This window comes from Apodemus sylvaticus, chromosome X (genome assembly GCF_947179515.1).
Source record: "Apodemus sylvaticus chromosome X, mApoSyl1.1, whole genome shotgun sequence".
NCBI classification, from domain to species: Eukaryota; Metazoa; Chordata; class Mammalia; order Rodentia; family Muridae; genus Apodemus; species Apodemus sylvaticus.
The window spans coordinates 103,142,063-103,164,469 of NC_067495.1; the positions used below are offsets into that span (position 1 = coordinate 103,142,063).

Genomic DNA, 22,407 nt, shown 5'->3' on the forward strand with positions numbered 1-22,407 from the left:
CACTGTTAAAAGGACAAAACGGCAACCATCAAATTGGGAAAGGATATTCATCAACCCTACATCTGATAGAGGGCTAAGATCCAATATATACAAAGAACTCAAGAAGTTAGACCCCAGCGAAACAAATAACCCTATTAAAAAATGGGGTACATACCTAAACAAAGTATTTTCACCTGAAGAAATTCGGATGGCCGAGAGGCACCTTAAGAAGTGCTCAACATCATTAGTCATTAGGGAAATGCAAATCAAAACAACCTTGAGATTTCACTTTACACTAGTCAGAATGGCTAAGGTCAAAAACTCAGGAGACAGCAGGTGTTGGCGAGGATGTGGAGAAAGAGGAACACTCCTCCACTGCTGGTGGGGCTGTAAGATGGTACAACCACTTTGGAAATCAGTCTGGTGGTTCCTCAGAAAACTGGACATGACACTTCCAGAGGACCCTGCTATACCTCTCCTGGGCATATACCCAAAGGATTCCCCGGCATGCAATAAAGACACATGCTCCATTATGTTCATAGCAGCCTTATTTATAATAGCCAGAAGCTGGAAAGAACCCAGATGCCCTTCAAAGGAGGAATGGATACAGAAAATGTGGTATATTTGCACAATGGAATACTACTCAGCAATTAGAAACAATGAATTCACGAAATTTTTAGGCAAATGGTTTGATCTGGAAAATATCATCCTAAGTGAGGTAACCCAGTCACAAAAGAATACACATGGAATGCAATCTCTGATATGTGGATATTAATTAGCCCAGAAGCCCTGAATACCCAAGGCACAAATCGCATAACAAATGACTCCCATGAAGAAATATGGAGAAGGTCCTGATCCTGGAAAGGATTGATCTAGCATTGGAGGGGAATATAAGGACAGAGAAAAAAAGGAGGGAGGTGATTGGAGAATGGATGGAGAGAAGAAGGTTTATGGGACATATGGGAAGGGGGGATCCGGGAAAGGGGAAATCATTTGGAATGTAAACAAAGAATATAGAAAATAAAAATATTTTTAAAAAGCCAAAAAAGCAGAAATCAATTAATTAATGACTTAGTTAATTTAAAAAGAGCACTTTAAAATTCTATTTATATAGTTCAAGGACTAATATATAGTCTAAGGACTAATGGTAGCTATAGCTTTTCATCTCCTATTACCAAAGTAACAAAATTTTGTTCACACTCCATCATTGCTTTATATTCTACAGGGTAAACCAGGCAAAGATGGAGAGACTGGCCAACCGGGAATCCCTGTGAGTAGCAATGGTCCTTTCCTCTAACAAAAAACTTTGGTAATACTTGAACTATTTGGAAGTGGTAGTAGAAAAGCAGAGGGCACACAGTATGGACTTTGGAAATAGTTTAGATGAATGGAAATTATCAGTATTCTGAATATAAATTTGAAATGTCTCTAGTTTTAAGGTAAGGTATGCTTTAATTATTGTCTAGAATCTTTTCTAGTTGCTGTAATGACATATACTGACAAAAGCATCTTAAACATGAAAGGGTTTATTTGACTACAGAATTATATAGTCCACCATGGCGGGGAAGACATGCAGTAGTCAGGGAAAGCATGGTAGAAGAAGCAGAGACTGGATCGTCACATCGTAATTTCTCCTCTTCCTCTTCCTCCTCCTGCTCTTCCTCCTCCTCTTCCTCCTCCTCTTCTTTACCACTTCATATATGCACCTCTTTCAGACAGATCACTTTCACCTCTTACCTCCTTACCTCCATGCCTCTCTCTCTTTCATGTTGATGTATATTCATTGAATTTTATGGCTCAGAAAGATTGATCTAAGCCATTAGTAACACTGAGTTTGGAGCTATGTGTTGCAGACTGATGGGCTTAAGAGAAAGGCCATAACTAAAGACAGTGATTCGTCTTCTTGCAGAATCTATTCAAAGCCAATAGTTCAGAGACAGGATGGGACCCCATGAGGTCCTCCTTCCTTGACTGATTGTTGATAGGGCTTGTCAGGTGTGGCCCCAGTGCTGGTAGCCACAGCTAAAGAGAGTTAGTGATTACAATTCTAGAATTAGGAGGACAGCATTTATTAGCCCTTCCCCCTATCCTTGAACTCTCAATGTACTTCCTGCCTCCTCATCCACAATATTCCTTGAGCCTCAGAGGGACCAATCCATGTAAATGACTGATTTGTGGCTGAGCCTACAGCTGTCACTCATAGTCTGTATCTTGGACAACAGTGCGTGTCTGCATCCACCACTGTTCATTGTTAGGAGGGGCTTGTATGATTAAGGCTGGGGATCCTTGTGTCTATAGGTGTAAACAGAGATACTTAGAAGGTGTTTGCTCCTTTGTCTGCCAAGTTAACCATCAGGAGCACACTCTGCATGGGCCTACTTCCTCTTCAGACTTAAATTGTTAGCTAGGGTCATACTAGTAGGTATTGTGTCCCCCTCTTCCCACCTGCCTCACGCTGAGTGGGTCTTGAATCCATTCAGAGGGTAATTGGTTACATCCCAAGATGCTATCAAACAAATAGAAATATCCTGCTTTCCAAGTGGTTTCTTTATATTCTCTTTGTCCATGTTAAGTGTTTTGGCACCTACATCCTCAGTTCGCCAGTCTTTTTTATTTACATTTCAAATGATTTCCCCTTTCCTGCCCCCCCCCCAAAGTCCCATAAGCCATTTCCCCTCCCCCTGCTCACCAACCCACCCACTCCTGCTTCCCTGTCCTTGTATTCCCCTACACTGGGGCATCGAGCCTTCTCAGGACCAGGGGCCTCTTCTCCCTTTGATGTCCAGCAAGTCTATCTTCTGCTGCTTATGCATTTTCCATCCCTGCCTAAACCTTTGCCTACAGGGTATACTTTTTTACTTCTTTTTACTCTTTACTTCTATTATCACCCCCTTCATCCTTTAAGGTAACCTCTCCTCATCCCCATTTCTTTCCTTGTTTCCTGGTTTGCACAAGCATGCATGGTATGAGACATGCTATAATAATGAATTGAAAGTAGGCTCCTCATTTGAGAGACAAGAGAACACGTGACATTTATAGTGTGAGAGCCGGGTGGAACAGCAAAGTACATGTATGTGCACATAGTAAGACATGAAGTGTCACATGACTGGAGGGATATAGCTGAGTCATATGCTAGTTTTCAGTGTTTTAAGAAAACTGATTTCCGAGTGTTGGGCGGCGGCGGCGGCGGCGGCAGCAGCGGCAGCAGTGGCTGCTCCAGCTGAAGGGCCATCAGCAGTGGAACCAAGGCGTCACAGGGACCAGTTAGGCCCTGCGCCCACGACCACTGACCTTCGCTGACCAGCCGGACAGCAAGCAGCTGCAGTTGTGCAGCGCCTTTCCTGCACGGAGGCCACTTCAGAACTCGGCCTCCCACCAGTCAGGAGAGGAGGATCCATCTTGGTTCCGTACTCCAGGAATCGGACAGACTGAGGTACACAAACATAATCCGAGGCCAACACCGCGGTGGTCTGAGCCCGACGGGCGTTGGCCTGCACCCAGGCCCTGGGCGGGTCGGGGGGCCATCGGGGTGCCAACCCAACCAGGAGGTTTTTTGCCCAGGCCTGCGAGCGCGCCGCCGCCATTTTGCCTGCAGGACGACAGAGAGCTCAGGCGGGCAGACCTGTAACAGGCATAGCCTAAGGCTAACAAAGCGGGGGTCCAGGCCCCAAAAGGCACAGGACTGACCCCAAGAACTGGGCGGCTTGGTGGGCCATCTGTGAGTCAACCCGCCCAGGTGATTGTTAGCAAAGCAGACTCTCCCGGCGCTTTCAGGGAGCGCGGGCGCACACGCCCGCCATCCTAGTCACCTGGCAAACCCAATTAACAGTCAAAGCCGTAGGGGAACTTTGCTCGGACCTTGGCCTCCCAGGCTTTTGCCTGGACTCAGGGACTGGGCGGCCAGGCTAACCTTGTGTGCGATAGCCCGGTTGGCAGATCGGCTGCCCAGCGGAGTGAGCGGAACTCAGGGGAGGTCACAGTAGCATACACCGTCGGCACTCCCTGGGAGTGCACACGGGCTCCATCTGCTCCACAGACACAATCTGGGGCAAGGCCTCAGGCAGAAGCCCTTAGCTCTACTCTCTCTGCTTCCGGATCCAGATCAGTCTGGGCGGCAGCATTACATCTCCAAGTCCTGCAAGTGGCTAGCTGGGCTTCCGGGCGGCCAGCTGGGAGAAGTCAGTGTGCTCCAGTGAATCCAGCGGGCCCCAGCGGGAGCCTTCGGGTGCCTGCTTTGGGATCTGAACAGCCTGGGCAGCAGCACACTGTCTACAAGCAGTGCAGGAGGTAAGCTGTGCACCAGAGGCCAACTGGGAAGGGGCAGCTTGCACTGGTGAGTCCAGCACTGACAAGATAAACTAACACCAGTGAGATCTAGATGGCAAAAGGCAAACGCAGGAACGTCACTAACAGAAATCAAGGCAATATGGCAACATCTGAACCCAATTCTCCTCTACCAACATGTCCTGGATACCCCATCACACCAGTAAAACAAGATTTGGATTTAAAATCACTGGTCATGATGCTGGTACAGGAACACATGAAGGTCATACATAAAGAAATTCAGGAGACAATGGATCAAAAGGTAGAAGCCCTTGCAAGGGAAACACAAAAATCATTGAAAGAAATCCAGGAGAATACAAAAGCCAACAAGGAGGAAATGCAAAAAACACTTAAAGAAATACAGGAGAACTTTGCTCAACAGGCTGAGGTCATGAAAGACGAAACACAAAAATCTCTTAAAGAAATACAGGAGAACTTTGGTCAACAGGCTGAGCTCATGAAAGAGAGAACACAAAAATCTCTTAAAGAATTACAGGAAAACACAAACATGCAAGTGAAGGAGCTAAGCAAAACCATCCAGGATCTAAAATCAGAAGTAGAAACAACTAAGAAAACTCAAAGGGAGACAACTTTGGAGATAGAAAGCCTTGGGAAGAAATCAGGGGACAGAGATACAAATATCAACAACAGAATACAAGAGATAGAAGAAAGAATCTCAGATGCTGAAGATTCCATAGAAACCATGGACTCAACAGTTAAAGAAAATGCAAAATGCAAAAAGCTTGTAACCCAAAATATCCAGGAAATCCAGGACACAATGAGAAGACCAAACCTAAGGATTATAGGCATAGAGGAGAGTGAAGATTTACAACTTAAAGGGCCAGCAAATATCTTCAATAAAATTATGGAAGAAAACTTCCCTAACCTAAAGAGAGAGATGCCCATGAATATACAAGAAGCCTACAGAACTCCAAACAGACTGGACCAGAACAGAAATACTTCCCGTCACATAATAATCAAAACACCAAATGTTCTAAACAAAGAAAGAATACTAAAGGCAGTAAGAGAAAAAGGCCAAGTAACATATAAAGGAAGACCTATCAGAATCACAGCAGACTTTTCACCTGAGACTATGAAGGCTAGAAGGTCCTGGGCAGATCTCATGCAGACTCTAAGAGAACACAAATGCCAACCAAAACTACTTTATCCAGCAAAACTCTCAATCACCATAGATGGAGAAACTAAGATATTTCATGACAAAACCAAGTTTACCCAATATCTATCCACAAACCCGGCCCTAAAAAGGATAATAGGAGGACAACACCAATACAAGGAGGGAAACTTCACCCTGGAAAAAGCAAGATAGTAACCTTTCATCAAACCCAAAAGAAGTTAAGCATTCAAATTTAAAAAATAACGTCAAAAATGATAGGAAGTAACAATCACTATTCCTTAATATCTCTTAACATCAATGGACTTAATGCCCCAATAAAAAGACACAGACTAACTGAATGGATACGTAAACAGGACCCTACATTTTGCTGCTTACAGGAAACACACCTCAGGGTCAAAGACAAACACTACCTTAGAGTAAAAGGCTGGAAGACAATTTTACAAGCAAATGGTCTCAGGAAACAAGCTGGAGTAGCCATTTTAATATCAGATAAAATTGACTTTCAACCCAAAGTCATCAAAAGAGACCCTGAGGGTCACTTCTTGCTGGTCAAAGGAAAAATACAAAAAGAAGAACTGACAATCCTGAACATCTATGCCCCAAATGTAAGGGCACCCTCTTTTGTAAAAGAAACTTTATTAAAACTAAAAGCACACATTGCACCTAACACAATAATTGTGGGTGACTTCAACACTGCACTTTCCTCAATGGACCGATCAGGAAAACAGAAACTAAACAGGGACACAATGAAACTAATTGAAGCTTTGGACCAATTAGATTTAACAGATATATATAGAACATTCTATCCTAAAACAAAAGAATATACCTTTTTCTCAGCACCTCATGGTACCTTCTCCAAAATCGACCACATAATTGGTCACAAGACAGACCTCAACAAATATAAGAAGATCGAACTAATCCCATGCCTCCTATCTGATCACTATGGAGTAAAAGTGGTCTTCAATAGCAACAGAAACAACAGAAAGCCCACATACACGTGGAAACTGAACAACACTCTACTCAATGATACCTTGGTCAAGGAAGAAATAAAGAAAGAAATTAAAGACTTTTTAGAACACAATGAAAATGAAAACACAACATACCCAAATCTATGGGACACAATGAAAGCAGTGCTAAGAGGAAAACTCATAGCCCTGAGTGCCTCCAAAAAGAAAATGGAGAGAGCATACATTACCAGCTTAATGACACACCTGAAAGCCCTGGAACAAAAAGAAGCTATTTCGCCCAGGAGGAGTAGAAGGCAGGAAATCATCAAACTCAGGGCCGAAATCAATCAAGTAGAAACAAAGAGAACCATACAAAAAATCAACAATACCAGGAGCTGGTTCTTTGAGAAAATCAACAAGATAGATAAACCCTTAGCCAGAATGACCAAAGGGCACAGAGAAAGTATCCAAATTAACAAACTTAGAAATGAAAAGGGAGATATAACAACGGAAACTGAGGAAATCCAAAAAATCATCAGATCCTACTACAAGAGCCTATACTCAACACAACTGGAGAATCTGGAGGAAATGGACAATTTCCTTGACAGATACCAAATTCCAAAATTAAATCAGGACCAACTAGACCATCTAAACAGTCCCATAATGCCTAAAGAAATAGAAGGAGTCATAGAAAGTCTTCCAACCAAAAAAAGCACAGGACCAGATGGCTTCAGTGCAGAATTCTACCAGACCTTCAAAGAAGAGTTAACACCAATACTCTTCAAACTATTCCACAAAATAGAAACAGAAGGAACACTACCCAATTCCTTCTACGAAGCCACAATTACGCTGATACCAAAGCCACACAAAGATCCAACAAAGAAAGAGAACTTCAGACCAATTTCCCTTATGAACATCGATGCAAAAATACTCAATAAAATTCTTGCCAACCGAATCCAAGAACACATCAAAACGATCATCCACCATGATCAAGTAGGCTTTATCCCGGGAATGCAGGGTTGGTTCAATATACGGAAATCCATCAATACAATCCACTACATAAACAAACTCAAAGAACAAAACCACATGGTCATTTCATTGGATGCTGAAAAAGCATTTGACAAAATTCAGCATCCCTTCATGCTTAAAGTCTTGGAGAGAACAGGAATTCAAGGCCCATACCTAAACATAGTAAAAGCAATATACAGCAAACCGGTAGCCAGCATCAAACTAAATGGAGAGAAACTTGAAGCAATCCCACTGAAATCAGGGACCAGACAAGGCTGCCCCCTTTCTCCTTATCTTTTCAATATTGTACTTGAGGTACTAGCTCGGGCAATTCGACAACATAAGGAGGTCAAAGGGATACAAATTGGAAAGGAAGAAGTCAAACTATCATTATTTGCAGACGACATGATCGTCTACCTAAGTGACCCAAAGAACTCCACTAGAGAGCTCCTACAGCTGATAAACAACTTCAGCAAAGTGGCAGGTTATAAAGTCAACTCAAGCAAATCAGTGGCCTTCCTATACTCAAAGGATAAGCAGGCTGAGAAAGAAATTAGGGAAATGACCCCCTTCACAATAGCCACAAACAGTATAAAGTATCTTGGGGTGACTCTTACCAAACATGTGAAAGATCTGTATGACAAGAACTTCAAGACTCTGAAGAAGGAAATGGAAGAAGACCTCAAAAAATGGGAAAACCTCCCATGCTCATGGATCGGCAGAATCAATATAGTTAAAATGGCCATTTTGCCTAAAGCACTATACAGATTCAATGCAATACCCATCAAAATCCCAACTCAATTCTTCACAGAGCTAGAAAGAGCAATTATCAAATTCATCTGGAACAACAAAAAACCCAGGATAGCTAAAACTATTCTCAGCAACAAAAGGAAATCTGGGGGAATCAGTATCCCTGACCTCAAGCAATACTACAGAGCAATAGTGTTAAAAACTGCATGGTATTGGTACAGTGACAGACAGGAGGATCAATGGAACAGGATTGAAGATCCAGAAATGAACCCACACACCTATGGCCACTTGATCCTCGACAAAGAGGCTGAAAACATCCAATGGAAAAAAGATAGCCTTTTCAACAAATGGTGCTGGTTCAACTGGAGGTCAGCATGCAGAAGAATGCGAATTGATCCATCCTTGTCTCCTTGTACTAAGCTCAAATCCAAATGGATCAAGGACCTCCACATAAAGCCAGACACTCTGAAGCTAATAGAAAAAAAACTGGGGAAGACCCTTGAGGACATCGGTACAGGGAGAAAGTTTCTGAACAGAACACCAATAGCGTATGCTCTAAGAGCAAGAATTGACAAATGGGACCTCATAAAATTACAAAGTTTCTGTAAGGCAAAGGACACCATCAAGAGGACAAATCGGCAACCAACAAATTGGGAAAAGATCTTCACCAATCCTACATCAGATAGAGGGCTAATATCCAATATATATAAAGAACTCAAGAAGTTAGACTCCAGAAAACCAAACAACCCTATTAAAAAATGGGGTACAGAGTTAAACAAAGAATTCTCACCTGAAGAACTTCGGATGGCGGAGAAGCATCTTAAAAAATGCTCAACTTCATTAGTCATTAGGGAAATGCAAATCAAAACAACCCTAAGATTTCATCTTACACCAGTCAGAATGGCTAAGATTAAAAATTCAGGAGACAGCAGGTGTTGGAGAGGGTGTGGAGAAAGAGGAACACTCCTCCACTGCTGGTGGGGTTGCAAATTGGTACAACCACTCTGGAAATCAGTCTGGCGGTTCCTCCGAAAACTGGGCACCTTACTTCCAGAAGATCCTGCTATACCACTCCTGGGCATATACCCAGAAGACTCCCCACCATGTAATAAGGATACATGTTCTACTATGTTCATAGCAGCCCTATTTGTAATTGCCAGATGCTGGAAAGAACCCAGGTATCCCTCAACAGAAGAGTGGATGCAAAAAATGTGGTATATCTACACAATGGAGTACTATTCAGCCATTAGAAACAATGAATTCATGAAATTCTTAGGCAAATGGATGGAGCTAGAGAATATCATACTAAGTGAGGTAACCCAGACTCAAAAGGTGAATCATGGTATGCACTCACTAATAAGTGGATATTAACCTAGAAAACTGGAATACCCAAAACATAATCCACACATCAAATGAGGTACAAGAAGAAAGGAGGAGTGGCCCCTGGTTCTGGAAAGACTCAGTGAAACAGTATTCAGCAAAACCAGAACGGGGAAGTGGGAAGGGGTGGGTGGGAGGACAGGGGAAGAGAAGGGGGCTTGCGGGACTTTCGGGGAGTGGGGGGGCTAGAAAAGGGGAAATCATTTGAAATGTAAATAAATTATATCGAATAATAAAAAAAAAAAGAAAAAAAAAAAAAAAAAAAAGAAAACTGATTTCCAAAGTTGCTATACTCAGTTATATTCCCACCAACAATATAGAAGAGTTCTTCTCCAATGTCTGCATTAGCATTTTTTTTTACTGATATTCCCAATGACTTATGGGGATAAGATGGAATGCGAAAACCATTTTAACCTGAATTTCTCTAATGGCTAAGGTGTTTCCTTGTCATTTGTCCATTTGTATGTTTATTTTCTTTTATTTTATATCTATCATTTGTTTGTTTGTTTGTTTACTATGTGTAGATGTTTTGCCTGGGTGCATTGTGTGTATGTATGTGTAGTGACTAAAGGGTTCTAGAAGGTTGTGAACTGATATGTGGATTCTAAGATATATCAAAGGTCCTCTGCAAGAGCAACAAGTGCTCTTAACCATTGAGCCACCACTCCAGCCCCTGCAGGTTTGGTTTAGTTGTTCTTTTGTTTTGTTTTGTTTTGTTTTGTTTTGTTTTGTTTCCTTTTGAGAACTTTCTCTTTAGTTCTGTAGCCCATTTTCAAATTGGGTTATTTGCTTTCTTACTATGTAGTGTTTTGAGTTTTTTGTGTATTTTTAATTGATTAATTTACTTATTTATTTTTTTACCTATTCATATTACATCCAACTCACTGCCCACCTCACCACCAACCGCTCTTACAATCCTTCCCCTATACTCCCCTCCCCTTCTCTGAGTGAGTGGGGTCCCTTTGAGTATCCCCTGACCCTGGCACATCAAGTCTCTGTGAGGCTAGGCGCTTCCTCTCCCACTGAGACCAGACAAGGCAGTCCAGCTAGAAGAACATATCCCACAGACAGGCAACAGCTTTCAGGATAGCCCCCCACTCCAGTTGTTCAGGACCCACATGAAGAACCAAGTAGCACATCTGCTACATATATGCAAGGAGGCCTAGGTCCAGCCCATGTAATGTTTTTGGTTGGTGGATCAGTCTCTGAGAGCCTCAAGAGTCTAGGTTATTTGATTCTGCTGGTCCTCCTGTGGAGTTCCTATCCCCTTAGGACCTGCAATCCTTGCTCCGATTCTTCTTCTTCTATAAGTCTCCAAGCTCCAACCACTGTCTGTGTGAGTCAGCTGCTGGGTGGAGCCTCTCAGAGGACAGTCAGGTTAGACTCTTGTCTGCAAGCATAACAGAATATCATTAATAGTGTCAGGAATTGGTTTTGGTCCATGAGATGAGTCTCAAGTTGGGCTGGATATTGTTTGGCCATTCCCTCAGTCTCTGCTCCATCCACAGTCTCTGTATTTCTTGTAAACAGGATAAGTTTGGGATGAAAGTTTTGTGGGTGGGATTGGTGTCCATATCGCTCAGGAGGCAGCCTCCCCAGGCTCCATATCCCCAGTGCTGTGAGTCACAGCTAAGGACACCCCCATTGATTCTTGGGCACTTGTCCTATCCCAGGTCTCAGTCTCTTCCTGAAGATGCTGCCCACCTCCCCTACCCCTCTTTGTGTATTCTTAACGCCAGTCCCCAGTCAGATTATGTAGAGCAGGCAAAGACTGCATCCCATTTCATGGGCTGCCTCCCCAGTTGAATGAATTTCCTTTGCTATTCATAAGCTTTTTAATTTCACAAAATCTCATGTGGTGATTTTCTTAGTTACTTTTCAATTTCTGTGCCAAAAGACCATGACCAAGGCAACTCAGGAAGGAAAGGCTTGTTCGGACTTAAGGTTCCAGAGGGATTGTGGTCTTTCATGGCAGGGAAGCAGCAGCATAGCAGCTGGAACAGCAAGCAGAAAGTTCACTTCTTGAACATATAGCAGGAAACAGAACAAACTAGGAATGGTGCAAGGGTGTGAATTCTCAGAGCTTTTCCCCAGTAAGGCCACAACCCCTAGGCTCCCACAAACAGCAACAAGTGTTCAAATGTCAAAGTCTATGGGGGGGAGGGGCATTCTCCTTTAACCTACTACATCAGGCCTTGGCCATATTTTTTGTGCTATGGGAATCATATTCAGAATGTCTTTGCCTATACCTGTATGTTGAAGACTTTTTATTTTGCTTTAGCATCTTATATTATGATACCTGATCTATTTGGAGGTGTGTTTTGTACAATGGGAGAGAAAGGAATCTAGCTGCATTCTTCTGAATGTTGATATCCAGGTTTTCCAGAACCACTTGTTAAAAATACTTCCCTTTTTCAAATGTTGTTTCTCGGCATCTTTATAGAAAATCAGATAGATAACTGTATTTTCATGGACTGTATTTTCTCTTCAATCGATGGACTACTTTAGCTTATGTTCTCAGTACTTGTGTTGGAGGACATGGTTTTTGGCATCTTCCTAATTTTGCCATGCTTACTGATATCACCCCATTCATTCTCTGTTTTAAAGGGCTTGCCTGGTGATCCTGGTTACCCTGGTGAACCAGGAAGGGATGGTGAAAAGGTAAGATTTTCTGCATTGTGATGTGTCTGGTTTTATTCTTATTACTATAATCTTTGCCCCTGTTGATACTGAATTATAAGTGAAATGATAATTACTTAGTATTTTTATTCCTGCCTTCATTACCCATTTTTTTCTTTTATGCCCTTTCCTTTAAATTTTCTTGCCTTGCTGTAAATCACAGAGCAGACTGAGAAAATGCATGGAATTGAATTTGCATTAGAATGTCAGTGCCTTTGCTGCAAGCATATATCAGCAAATCCTTTAAGAGGAGGATTGGTCACTATTCCAGTGAGGTTCTCTTGAAAAGTTTAGAGTTGTAAAATTAGAATTTCTCCTCTAAACATTTTCCACCCTGTGTGTAATTGTTGTTTGTTAATCTGTGGCTAATTCTTTGTAGTGTTCCCATTGGACTGATGCAGCCTGACTGAGGTCATTTATTTAGTTACCTATTTTAAAAGTGGCTCTGAAAACATGTGTGAAACACACAGTTCCCCTATTTTTAGCACATCACAAAATATTTAGTTCTCCATGTCCTCTGTTCTCTAACTGCTTTGTATCAAAACCAAACTGAAAAAAAATTAAGGCAAACTTGAGTTATCCAGAAGTCACATATTTTATTGATGGTCTCTCTTTAAACTAGATCCAAGTTTTAGTTTAGACTAAAATGCCTAACTGGAATAAAAGGAGAGATCAAATACTTAAATGGGATTGTTTCTCAGTTAGTAACTTATGGTGCAGAATAACTTTCCTTGAACCAGAAGTGTGAGAGAGAAATTTATTCTTAAGTCTTGGCCTGAAAAATAACAATCTAATGTTGTTTTCTTCCTTTATGACAATACTATCTTCTTCCTTTATGACAAAGTATGTTGCTGCTAGGAATCTGTCTAGTGTCTTTGGCTTTTAAGTAAGCTAGCAAGGTTAATTCATTTTGGCCAAGATTATATAACCAGTACATCCAATGCAAGATCAAAGGTTTTTGCAGGATTAAGCAAGTATTTCATTAACTTATGTTATACTTTACATTTGACTTCTTTGTCAATGACATATGAGTCTTTATGAAAATTGTTACTTGAGGAAATCCATACTGCCATGTTTTTCTTACTAATTATATGTTATACCATTGCCTTGAACAGGGCCAAAAGGGTGAAATTGGCCCACCTGGACCTCCCGGACTTGTAAGTTTTTCTCTTGCGAATTCACTTCTCAAATTTAACATTGTATCATCGTTTTTTGTACACAAGCTATACACTTCCTACCAGTTCCTCATAGAACATAAAAATTTAAGAAGTTATTAACTTCTACTGGCTTAGAAGCCATTCCAGTTTTGTTTTGTTTAATCACCCATGTTAACCTTAAAGTTGTTATATGGATCTGCCTCTGTATTACTTTTTCATAGTTAAAGGTCCAAAATTATATGTTGCTGTTTTGCATCATGATTGTCAACTAGTTTCTTAAATAACCAGCAAGTGGCACAATTACTGCTTTCAAAGGGCTCAGAGAAAGAAATCTGGGGGGAACCAGGAATTGGTGGTTTCCCTTACAGTGCTTAGGGTAAAGATGGATTTAGTCCTAATAGGTTTGCTCAATTTGAAATTGTCTGATTCACACTTCTTTCCCTTCCCGAGTGTGTGCTTTCTGGGGCTCTAGATAACAAGTGGGAAATTGCTATAACTGGGAAGTGGTGATAGTCCAGATTTTCCATCATAGTTACATTGATTGTGGAATTTAAATCATGTATATTTCCAAGTATATCAGAAGAAGAAGGTTTATGGGACATAGGGGGAGGAGGGATCCGGGAAAGGGGAAATCATTTGGAATGTAAACAAAGAATATAGAAAATAAAAAATATTTTAAAAAAAGAAATAAAAGGATCACTGTTGAGGATTAACTAAGGTTATGGGTTGAAATTTGCCAATTCTCTAGACTTAACACGGCACTGAATCCACAGCAGTGAGTGCTGTAAAACTTCTTCTATACTCCTGCTATTTCAGTTCTTCTTGCCCTAATGAGTCTCAGATAGGAATACATTGATTTCTATTAAACCTAATGAGACCATGCTTAATAGATATTAGATAAGTTTTATCCACTTTCACTTGAGTTTCCAGTTCAAAATCAGTTCTCCAAAAATAATCTTTTTAGAAAATGATACAATAACATCAGGAGTAGGAATGGAACTTTTAAGAGTATGGCATGCTTTCCCTTTGGAACTGTTGCTCTCATTTTGTCTCTTAAAACTTTAACGTCTCCACTGGGTGGTTGTAGCTCCTTTGTCAAAGGTCAAGTGGCCATAGGTGTGTGGGTTCATTTCTGGGCCTTCAATTCTATTCCATTGATCTGCCTGCCTGTCACTGTACCAATACCATGCAGTTTTTAACACAATTGCTCTGTAGCAATTGCTCACTGTACCAATACCATGCAGTTTTTAACACAATTGCTCTGTAGCAATTGCTTGAGGTTGGGGATACTGATTCCCTCAGAAGTCCTTTTCTTGTTGAGAATAGTTTTAAGTATCCTGGGTTATTTGTTATTCCAGATGAATTTGAGAATTGCTTTTTCTAACTCTATGAGGAATTGAGTTGGAATTTTGATGGGGATTGCACTGAATCTGTATATTGCTTTTGGCAAGATAGCCATTTTTACTATATTAATCCTGCCAATCCATGAGCATGGAAGATTTTTCCATCTTCTGAGGTCTTCTTGGATTTCTTTCTTCAAAGGCTTGAATTTCCTGTCATACAGATCTCTCACTTGTTTGGTTAGAGTCACACCAAGATACATTATATTGTTTGTGGCTAGGATGCATGATCCACTATGTTCATAGTAGCCCTATTTATAATCGCCAGAAGCTGGAAAGAACCCAGATGTCTCTAAACAGAGGAATGGATATAGAAAATGTGGTATATTTATACTATGGAATACTACTCAGCTATTAAAAACAATAACTTCATGAAATTCTTAGGTAAATGGGTGGAACTGGAGAATGTCATCCTGAGTGAGGTGACCCAGTCACAAAAGAGCACACATGGTATGCACTCACTGATAAGCAGATATTAGCCCAGAAGCTTGGAATACCCAGGAAACAATTCACATATCAAATGATGCCCAAGAAGAAAGAAGGAGAGGCCCCTGGTTCTAGAAAAGCTCAGTGCAGCAGTGTAGGGGAATACCAGGACAGAGAAGTAGGAAGGGGTTGATTGGGGAACAGGGGGAGGATGGAAGAGGGCCTATGGGAGTTTTGGAGTAGGGGGGATCGAGAAAAGGGGAAATTATTTGAAATGTAAATAAAGAATATATCAAATAAAAAATTAAAAAAGAAGACAAGTTAAAAAAAACTTTGAAGCAGGTATTAATTTGTATGCCAGATCAACTTGAAATTACTTTTGTGAAATTCTTTAGAACACAGACTAGCCATGAGAGGATGTAGAAGAAAGGGGTATTCCTGAAAAAGATGGGGTGTTTTCAATGAAAAGCAAATGATGTGCAAGCTGCAGATGCTTGGAAGGCATATGTGAAGGGCACTGATGGAAATGTGCACATTGTGTGAAGTGCTTATAACCAGCCATGAGAGATACGAATTCATTGCTAGAAATACTAGGGAAAGACATAAGAGTGATACTGAAAGAAGTGCTATGACTGAGTTTAGGATTCCAAGTAGTGTCACTATGTGTAAATAAGTAGGCAAGTAATGTCCTTAGGACAAATGGTTTACTACATAGAAAAGTTGATTTGAGGAAATAAGCTTAACATGTAGTGATGTGGACAGAAACTGTGGTGTTTTTGGAAAGAATTGCCAGGCTTCAGGTGACTGGAATATTATGAATAATATGAGAAGAGACAGCAAAAACACACTTTTAGCTTTGTAAGCCTTAGGCTTAATAATGTTGGTATTACGTGTTTTCTAATTGGTCAAGGGTAAAAGTGATAGAGGTGACTACTATGTAACAGTCTGAAGGAGATAGTTTAATGACTTCATACCTAAGGACTGGGTAAAATTAAAGCATTATAATTACTTGTAGCTGCTTAATTAGATTTAGAAGAGCAAGCTTCTTCACTGAATTCCTGAAATTCTTTTTCCATAAAAAGGTAATTCCTGCACCTGGAACTGGTGTGACTATGGGAGAAAAAGGAAATATCGGGCTACCTGGTTTGCCTGGAGAAAAGGGAGAGCGAGGACTTCCTGGAATACAAGGTCCACCTGGCTTTCCTGGACCTCCAGGTAAAAGAGATCGTGGTTATGTGTCTGTGATTACAATATCCTAACCAATCCATACATACAATTATTTGATGTGGCAACTTTATTAACTCTTTGAGATTTCAGAAGTACATACAACATACTTTTATTATATTAGAACCAATTTTACATTTTATAATGAATATAAAATCTTCACCACTCTTATTATTTCCAGTAAATTGAGCAATAATTTCTCGCTCACATTCTAATTACTATACAGTGATTTTGATTCTTTCTTTTTTATTGGATATTTTATTCATTTACATTTCAAATGTTATCCCCTTTCCTGGTTTCCCCTCCAGAGCCCCCTATCCCATCCTTTTTCTCCCTATTTCTATGAGGGTCTTCCCCCACCCGCCCACTCCCACATCCCCACCCTAGCATTCCCCTATACTGTGGCATCAAGCTACCTGAGAACCCAGCTATACCACTCCTGGGCATATACCCAAAAGATGCTCCAACATGTAATAAGGACACATGCTCCACTATGTTCATAGCAGCCCTATTTATAATACCCAGAAGCTAGAAAGAACCCTGATGTCCTTCAACAAAGGAATGGATACAGAAAATGTGCTACATTTACACAATGGAGTACTACTCAGCTATTAAAAAAAAGGAATTTGTGAAATTCCTAGGCAAATGATTGGAACTGGAAAATATCATCCTGAATGAGGTAACCCAGACATACAATTTTATCATATTGGTGTGACTGGGCATGACAGTGGCTGACATGACTTTCTAAATGTCCAAGTATGCCAAATCTGTATTGTATTTCCCAACAAATTCTTCACATGAACTTTTAAAAGCCTACTTAAATGCCGTAAATATCACTTTTACTTTCTGTTAAAAATACATTGTACCAAACATGTCCTTGATCCTGTACATGAATCATTCATTTTGTCATGGGAAGGATACTGGCCTAACAAATTCCTAACATTTCTACATTTCCTATACAACATTGATAACCAGCACTGTCCAATTAGAATTCTAGAATCAATGAATTAGAAATCTGCATGGTGAATTTAAAAAACCTTAAGACTCAGTGCTGCCTTTTATGTCATTCCCTTAGATGATTCAGTGTATTCTGTAGCACTTATAATTTGGCTGCAAATTAAAGTGCCCTTATCTAGCCTGTTTATTAAGTTGTAAGATTTTATGCAAAATTCAGGATAGTGTCTGTTTCAGCATCTGGCACATACATGTATTCAATGAATTATAGTTCCTTTTTGTGCAAAAATGTGTAACTAAGGAAAAGCTGTCATGAGGAAGAAAGGGACACTTTCTAAGAAAGAAACTAATGAGTGTTCCATTATGGTCTAAGAATGTGCTTTTTATACTTTATCTCAAAGTGGCGAGCTAAATATTTGTTATGTCTCCAAAATTAACATGAGGCATTTTCCCAGGATATAGTAAGAGCTCAGGAGTTAAAGACTATAAAAGAAAATTATAATGTATAGTGAATAACTTGTACTTGCCAAACCTATCATATGTGAGTTGAAGTACAAAAGAATGGGGCAAGAAACAGTATTTGAAAACAAGTAATGGCTGTGATCTTCCACCTGCTTAAAGTACATGTTTGAGCAAGTGCACACATGCATGCGCATGCATGTGCGTGCACACACACAAACACACACACACACACACACACACACACACACACACTTCTCCATGGAAAAGATTGTTAAATACTAACCAAGAGTAAATTAATAACAAAATTACAAAGCTACCTAACTATGAGAGTCATAGACTCATGGCATGGAAATTTTAGAATTCAGGAATAAAATTAAACAAATAAACAAAAGCAAAAGCAATCAAATGAAAACTCTTGAAAACCTAAGGGAGGTGGGGAGGCATATTGCCTTTGGAACAGTAAGTTTGTAGGACACAGTGTAACATAGTTTCACAGTAACAAGGACAAATAACTATGAATTTTGGAGCCTATATGCTCCTAAACTTCCATCCCTGTGTGAAGATAGGATACTTAAAAAGATTACCTCCTCCAGACCTCTTCGGGGCAAATTCAGGATAAAGTAGGGGTGGGAGGTAGGATAAAATAATCAGGGACTGAAAAAGATTTTAATAACCTATATTAACTCTTAGTTCATAAAGATGTGATTTAAGGACAAAACCAGGACTATGTGTGTGAATATTCTTTACATGGTATGGGATGAGGAGACAGACAGGGGTACAAACATTCACTATAAGCTTTTAGAAAAATACAGATTTAAGGGCTTTAGGAGTGGTTCAGTGGAAATATTTGCTACACAAACATGAGAACCTAAGTTTGAATCCCTTACACTGATATAACAATTTAGGGACAGAGGTGCATGGCCTCAATCCCATATAAGTAAGACAGGAGGATTCTGGGAAAATTATAGAATTAAATACATAGATCATAATTTATAGGTACCATTATTTAGAAGAGTAGAAATAAAATATACAGTTTAACTCCAACTAGAGGAAAAAAATAGATCAATCTATATCGTAGAAGGTAAAATTAAGCCACAGAAAGATAAATCTAAATGTATAGAAAATAAAATATATAAGATGACACAGAAGATAGTGAAAAATAAATCATTAACTCCAGCAGACGTTAAAAGATAAAACACCAGCTAGATGATACTAATGTAAAATTGAGATAAAATACTTGTATAGTATGCAGAATATGTATATCTGAAGCAGAAAGAGGAAACTTGAACATAGGTGTAAAAATATTAATTAAATGATTTATAGAAAAAGAAAGCTATTTAATTCTAATATCAAGTGAAAGAAAATTCAGTGAAAAATGCATCAATGATTCAGATATTAATAAATAATGATACAGTGATTAAAGTCATGAACCTTTACACAAGTAATAAATAACCTTCAATTATATAATAAAATTGATAAGCTTCAGGGGGTCAGTTGACAGATCCTTAGCACACTGAGTATACTAATATAGCATATAAATAAATGACCAACATAATGAAGCTATCTATATGAAAGAGAGGAAAATTATTCCAGGAAGCAATGAATATATATTCTCTGTAAATTTACATAGAATATTTATAAAAATAGACTTTTTTGACTTGAAAAGAATCTACTTTGTGTATGCTTGTGTATGATTCTCTGTGGCTACAGTAAAATAGACTACTGGAAAAACATCAAATATCCTTATAATTTTTGTATGTTGATGTAGTTAAAAGTACTTCTAGAGATAAAGCAGGCACTGTATGACAATGCTAAGCCACTAATGCTAAGCCACATTAAAATGTGTTTCATATCAAAACTCTTTGACTATAGAGCAAACAGAACCCCCACTCTATCATCTGACTACAAATACCAAAATTAAGAGAGAACTAGGAATGTAGCCCAGGTAAAATGTACTTGCATTACACACACAAAGCGCAAGGTTGTATCCCTAGAAACTCACATGCAGAAAGAAGAAGAAACAAGCACAGAAATGTAGACTTGAACACTTTACTAGGATGGCAAAAATAAGTAAAATGAAAACTGAAACAGATACAGCTGAACATGGAAATTAAATATGATATGGAAAAGTTTGAAATGAGGCTATATTGACAAATATAGTCAAGGTTAAAACTCACAAATGGCAAAACATAAATTAGAAAATAAAAAGGGATGTTGCCATAAATTTTTATTTTAAGTTACTGGAAAACTATAATATCTACTAATATATTAAATATTCTAGATGAAAAAATAAACTTTTTAAGCAAGAAAATAAAATTATTAAAATTGTGAGTAGGACATTTAAGTAAGTCAATTAACAGAGGTGATTTTGAAAGATTGAAGGTGTACATGAAGAAATGTTTATTTACAGGCATTTTTATAGTTCTATGCTTGAAGTTTACCAAAATGGAAAAAATCCCCATTTTTTTTTATTTCAAGGCATAACTAAGAAACCTAATAACACTATTAATAAACGAGCTAAGAAAAAACACTAAATAAAAATTATTCAATCTTATTTATGAACAAACTATCATAATGCTAAATTGAAATTACCATATCTCTCTATAAATTATATATGATGTTATCACCATTTAATTTTTCCCAAGTTATCAAAGATGTTGCTGTGTTACATTGCTGTAAGTGAATACATTAACAAGGTATAGATGAGCTGGAGAGATGGCTCAGCAGTTAAGAGCACTGACTGCCCTTCCGGAGGTCCTGAGTTCAATTCCCAGCAACCACATGGTGGCTCACAACTATCTGTAATGGAATCAGATGTCTGCTTCTGGTGTGTCTGAAGACAATGATAGTTTACATAAAATAAAAAGAATTTAAAAAAAATAGATGCCACAGTGTGACAGGGAAGTAGGAGAGGGTTGACTGGGGAACAGGGGGAGGGGAGATGGTTTATGAGACTTTTGGTGGGGGGGGGGAGCACCAGGAAAGGGGACATTTGAAATGTGAATGAAGAATATATCTAATAACAAAGTAAAGAAAAACAAGGTATAGAACATTAAATGTATAGAAATTCGTAATAGCAGCAATGCAGTGAAACCCCTTTCTCCAAGTATAGGGAAGAACTCTTTACAGGCCTATGTGGGGCTGGAGAGAGGGTTCAGTGGTCTGGAGAGCTAACTGCTCTGCCAGAGGACTCAAGGTTGGTTCTCAGCACCTGCATGGTGGCTGTCAACTGCTAACTCCAGTTCCAAAGCAGCTGATTCTTTTTACCCCTTAAGGCATCAGCACTCAAATGGTACACATAAAACCACACAGGTTTACACACATACATACGCATTTAAAATAGTCACAGTGAATAATCAAAAATTACTAAACATATACCAACATACCCTTTATGTAAGAGGTCAATAATTTAAAGGTCATTACCTCAAGAACTCATCCTTTAAAGACCTGGCCATCAGATGCCAAATTCCAATTGGATTTTAAAGAGAAATTTACAAGTCAATCTTACAATTAATTAAGAGTAAAACTTTCTTCTTTTTTTTATTCGATATATTTTTTATTTACATTTCAAATGATTTCCCCTTTTCTGGACCCCCACTCCCCGAAAGTCCCATAAGCCCTCTTCCCACCCCCCTTTTCTCCCATCCACCCCTTCCCGCTTCCCTGTTCTGGTTTTTCCCTATACTGCTACACTGAGTCTTCCCAGAACCAGGGGCCACTCCTCCGTTCTTCTTGGACATCATTTGATGTGTGGATTGTGTTTTGGGTATTCCAATTTTCTAGGCTAATATCCACTTATTAGTGAGTGCATACCATGATTCATCTTTTGAGTCTGGGTTACCTCACTTAGTATGATGATCTCCAGATCCATCCATTTGCCTAAGAATTTCATGAATTCATTGTTTCTAATGGCTGAATAGTACTCCATTGTGTAGCTATATCACATTTTTTGTATCCTCATCTTCCGTTGAGGGATACCTGGGTTCTTTCCAGCTTCTGGCAATTATAAATAGGGCTGCTATGAACATAGTAGAGCATGTATCCTTATTACATGCTGGGGAATCCTCTGGGCATATGCCCAGGAGTGGTATAGCAGGATCCTCCAGAAGTGACATGCCCAGTTTTCTGAGGAACCGCCAGATTGATTTCCAGAGAGGTTGTACCAATTTGCAATCCCACCAGCAGTGGAGGAGTGTTCCTCTTTCTCCACATCCTTGCCAACACCTGCTGTCTCCTGAGTTTTTAATCTTAGCCATTCTGACTGTTGTAAGGTGAAATCTCAGGGTTGTTTTGATTTGCATTTCCCTAATGACTAATGAAGTTGAGCATTTTTTAAGATGCTTCTCTGCCATTAGAAGTTCATCGGGTGAAAATTCTTTGTTTAGCTCTGTACCCCATTTTTAATAGGGTTTTTGGTTTTCTGGGGTCTAACTTCTTGAGTTCTTTGTATATATTGGATATTAGCCCTCCGTCAAATGTAGGGTTGGTGAAGATCTTTTCCCAATTTGCTGGTTAAATGTAGAAAATAATTTTTAATTTCCTTAGTAGTTTTGAAAACAAAGCATAAAGTGTATTGATGTGTA

General features: G+C 39.5%; 1 protein-coding gene across 1 annotated transcript in view; it reads left to right on the forward strand.

Moving 5' to 3' along the window:
* The window catches only part of Col4a5 (collagen type IV alpha 5 chain), a 222,209-nt gene that overhangs the window by 107,692 nt on the left and 92,110 nt on the right, over positions 1–22,407 (forward strand). The window contains exons 16-19 of the mRNA XM_052171348.1: positions 1,205–1,249; positions 12,130–12,183; positions 13,317–13,358; positions 16,267–16,399. Of these exons, the coding sequence (XP_052027308.1) occupies positions 1,205–1,249; positions 12,130–12,183; positions 13,317–13,358; positions 16,267–16,399 (274 nt within the window). The remainder of the gene's footprint in view (positions 1–1,204; positions 1,250–12,129; positions 12,184–13,316; positions 13,359–16,266; positions 16,400–22,407) is intronic.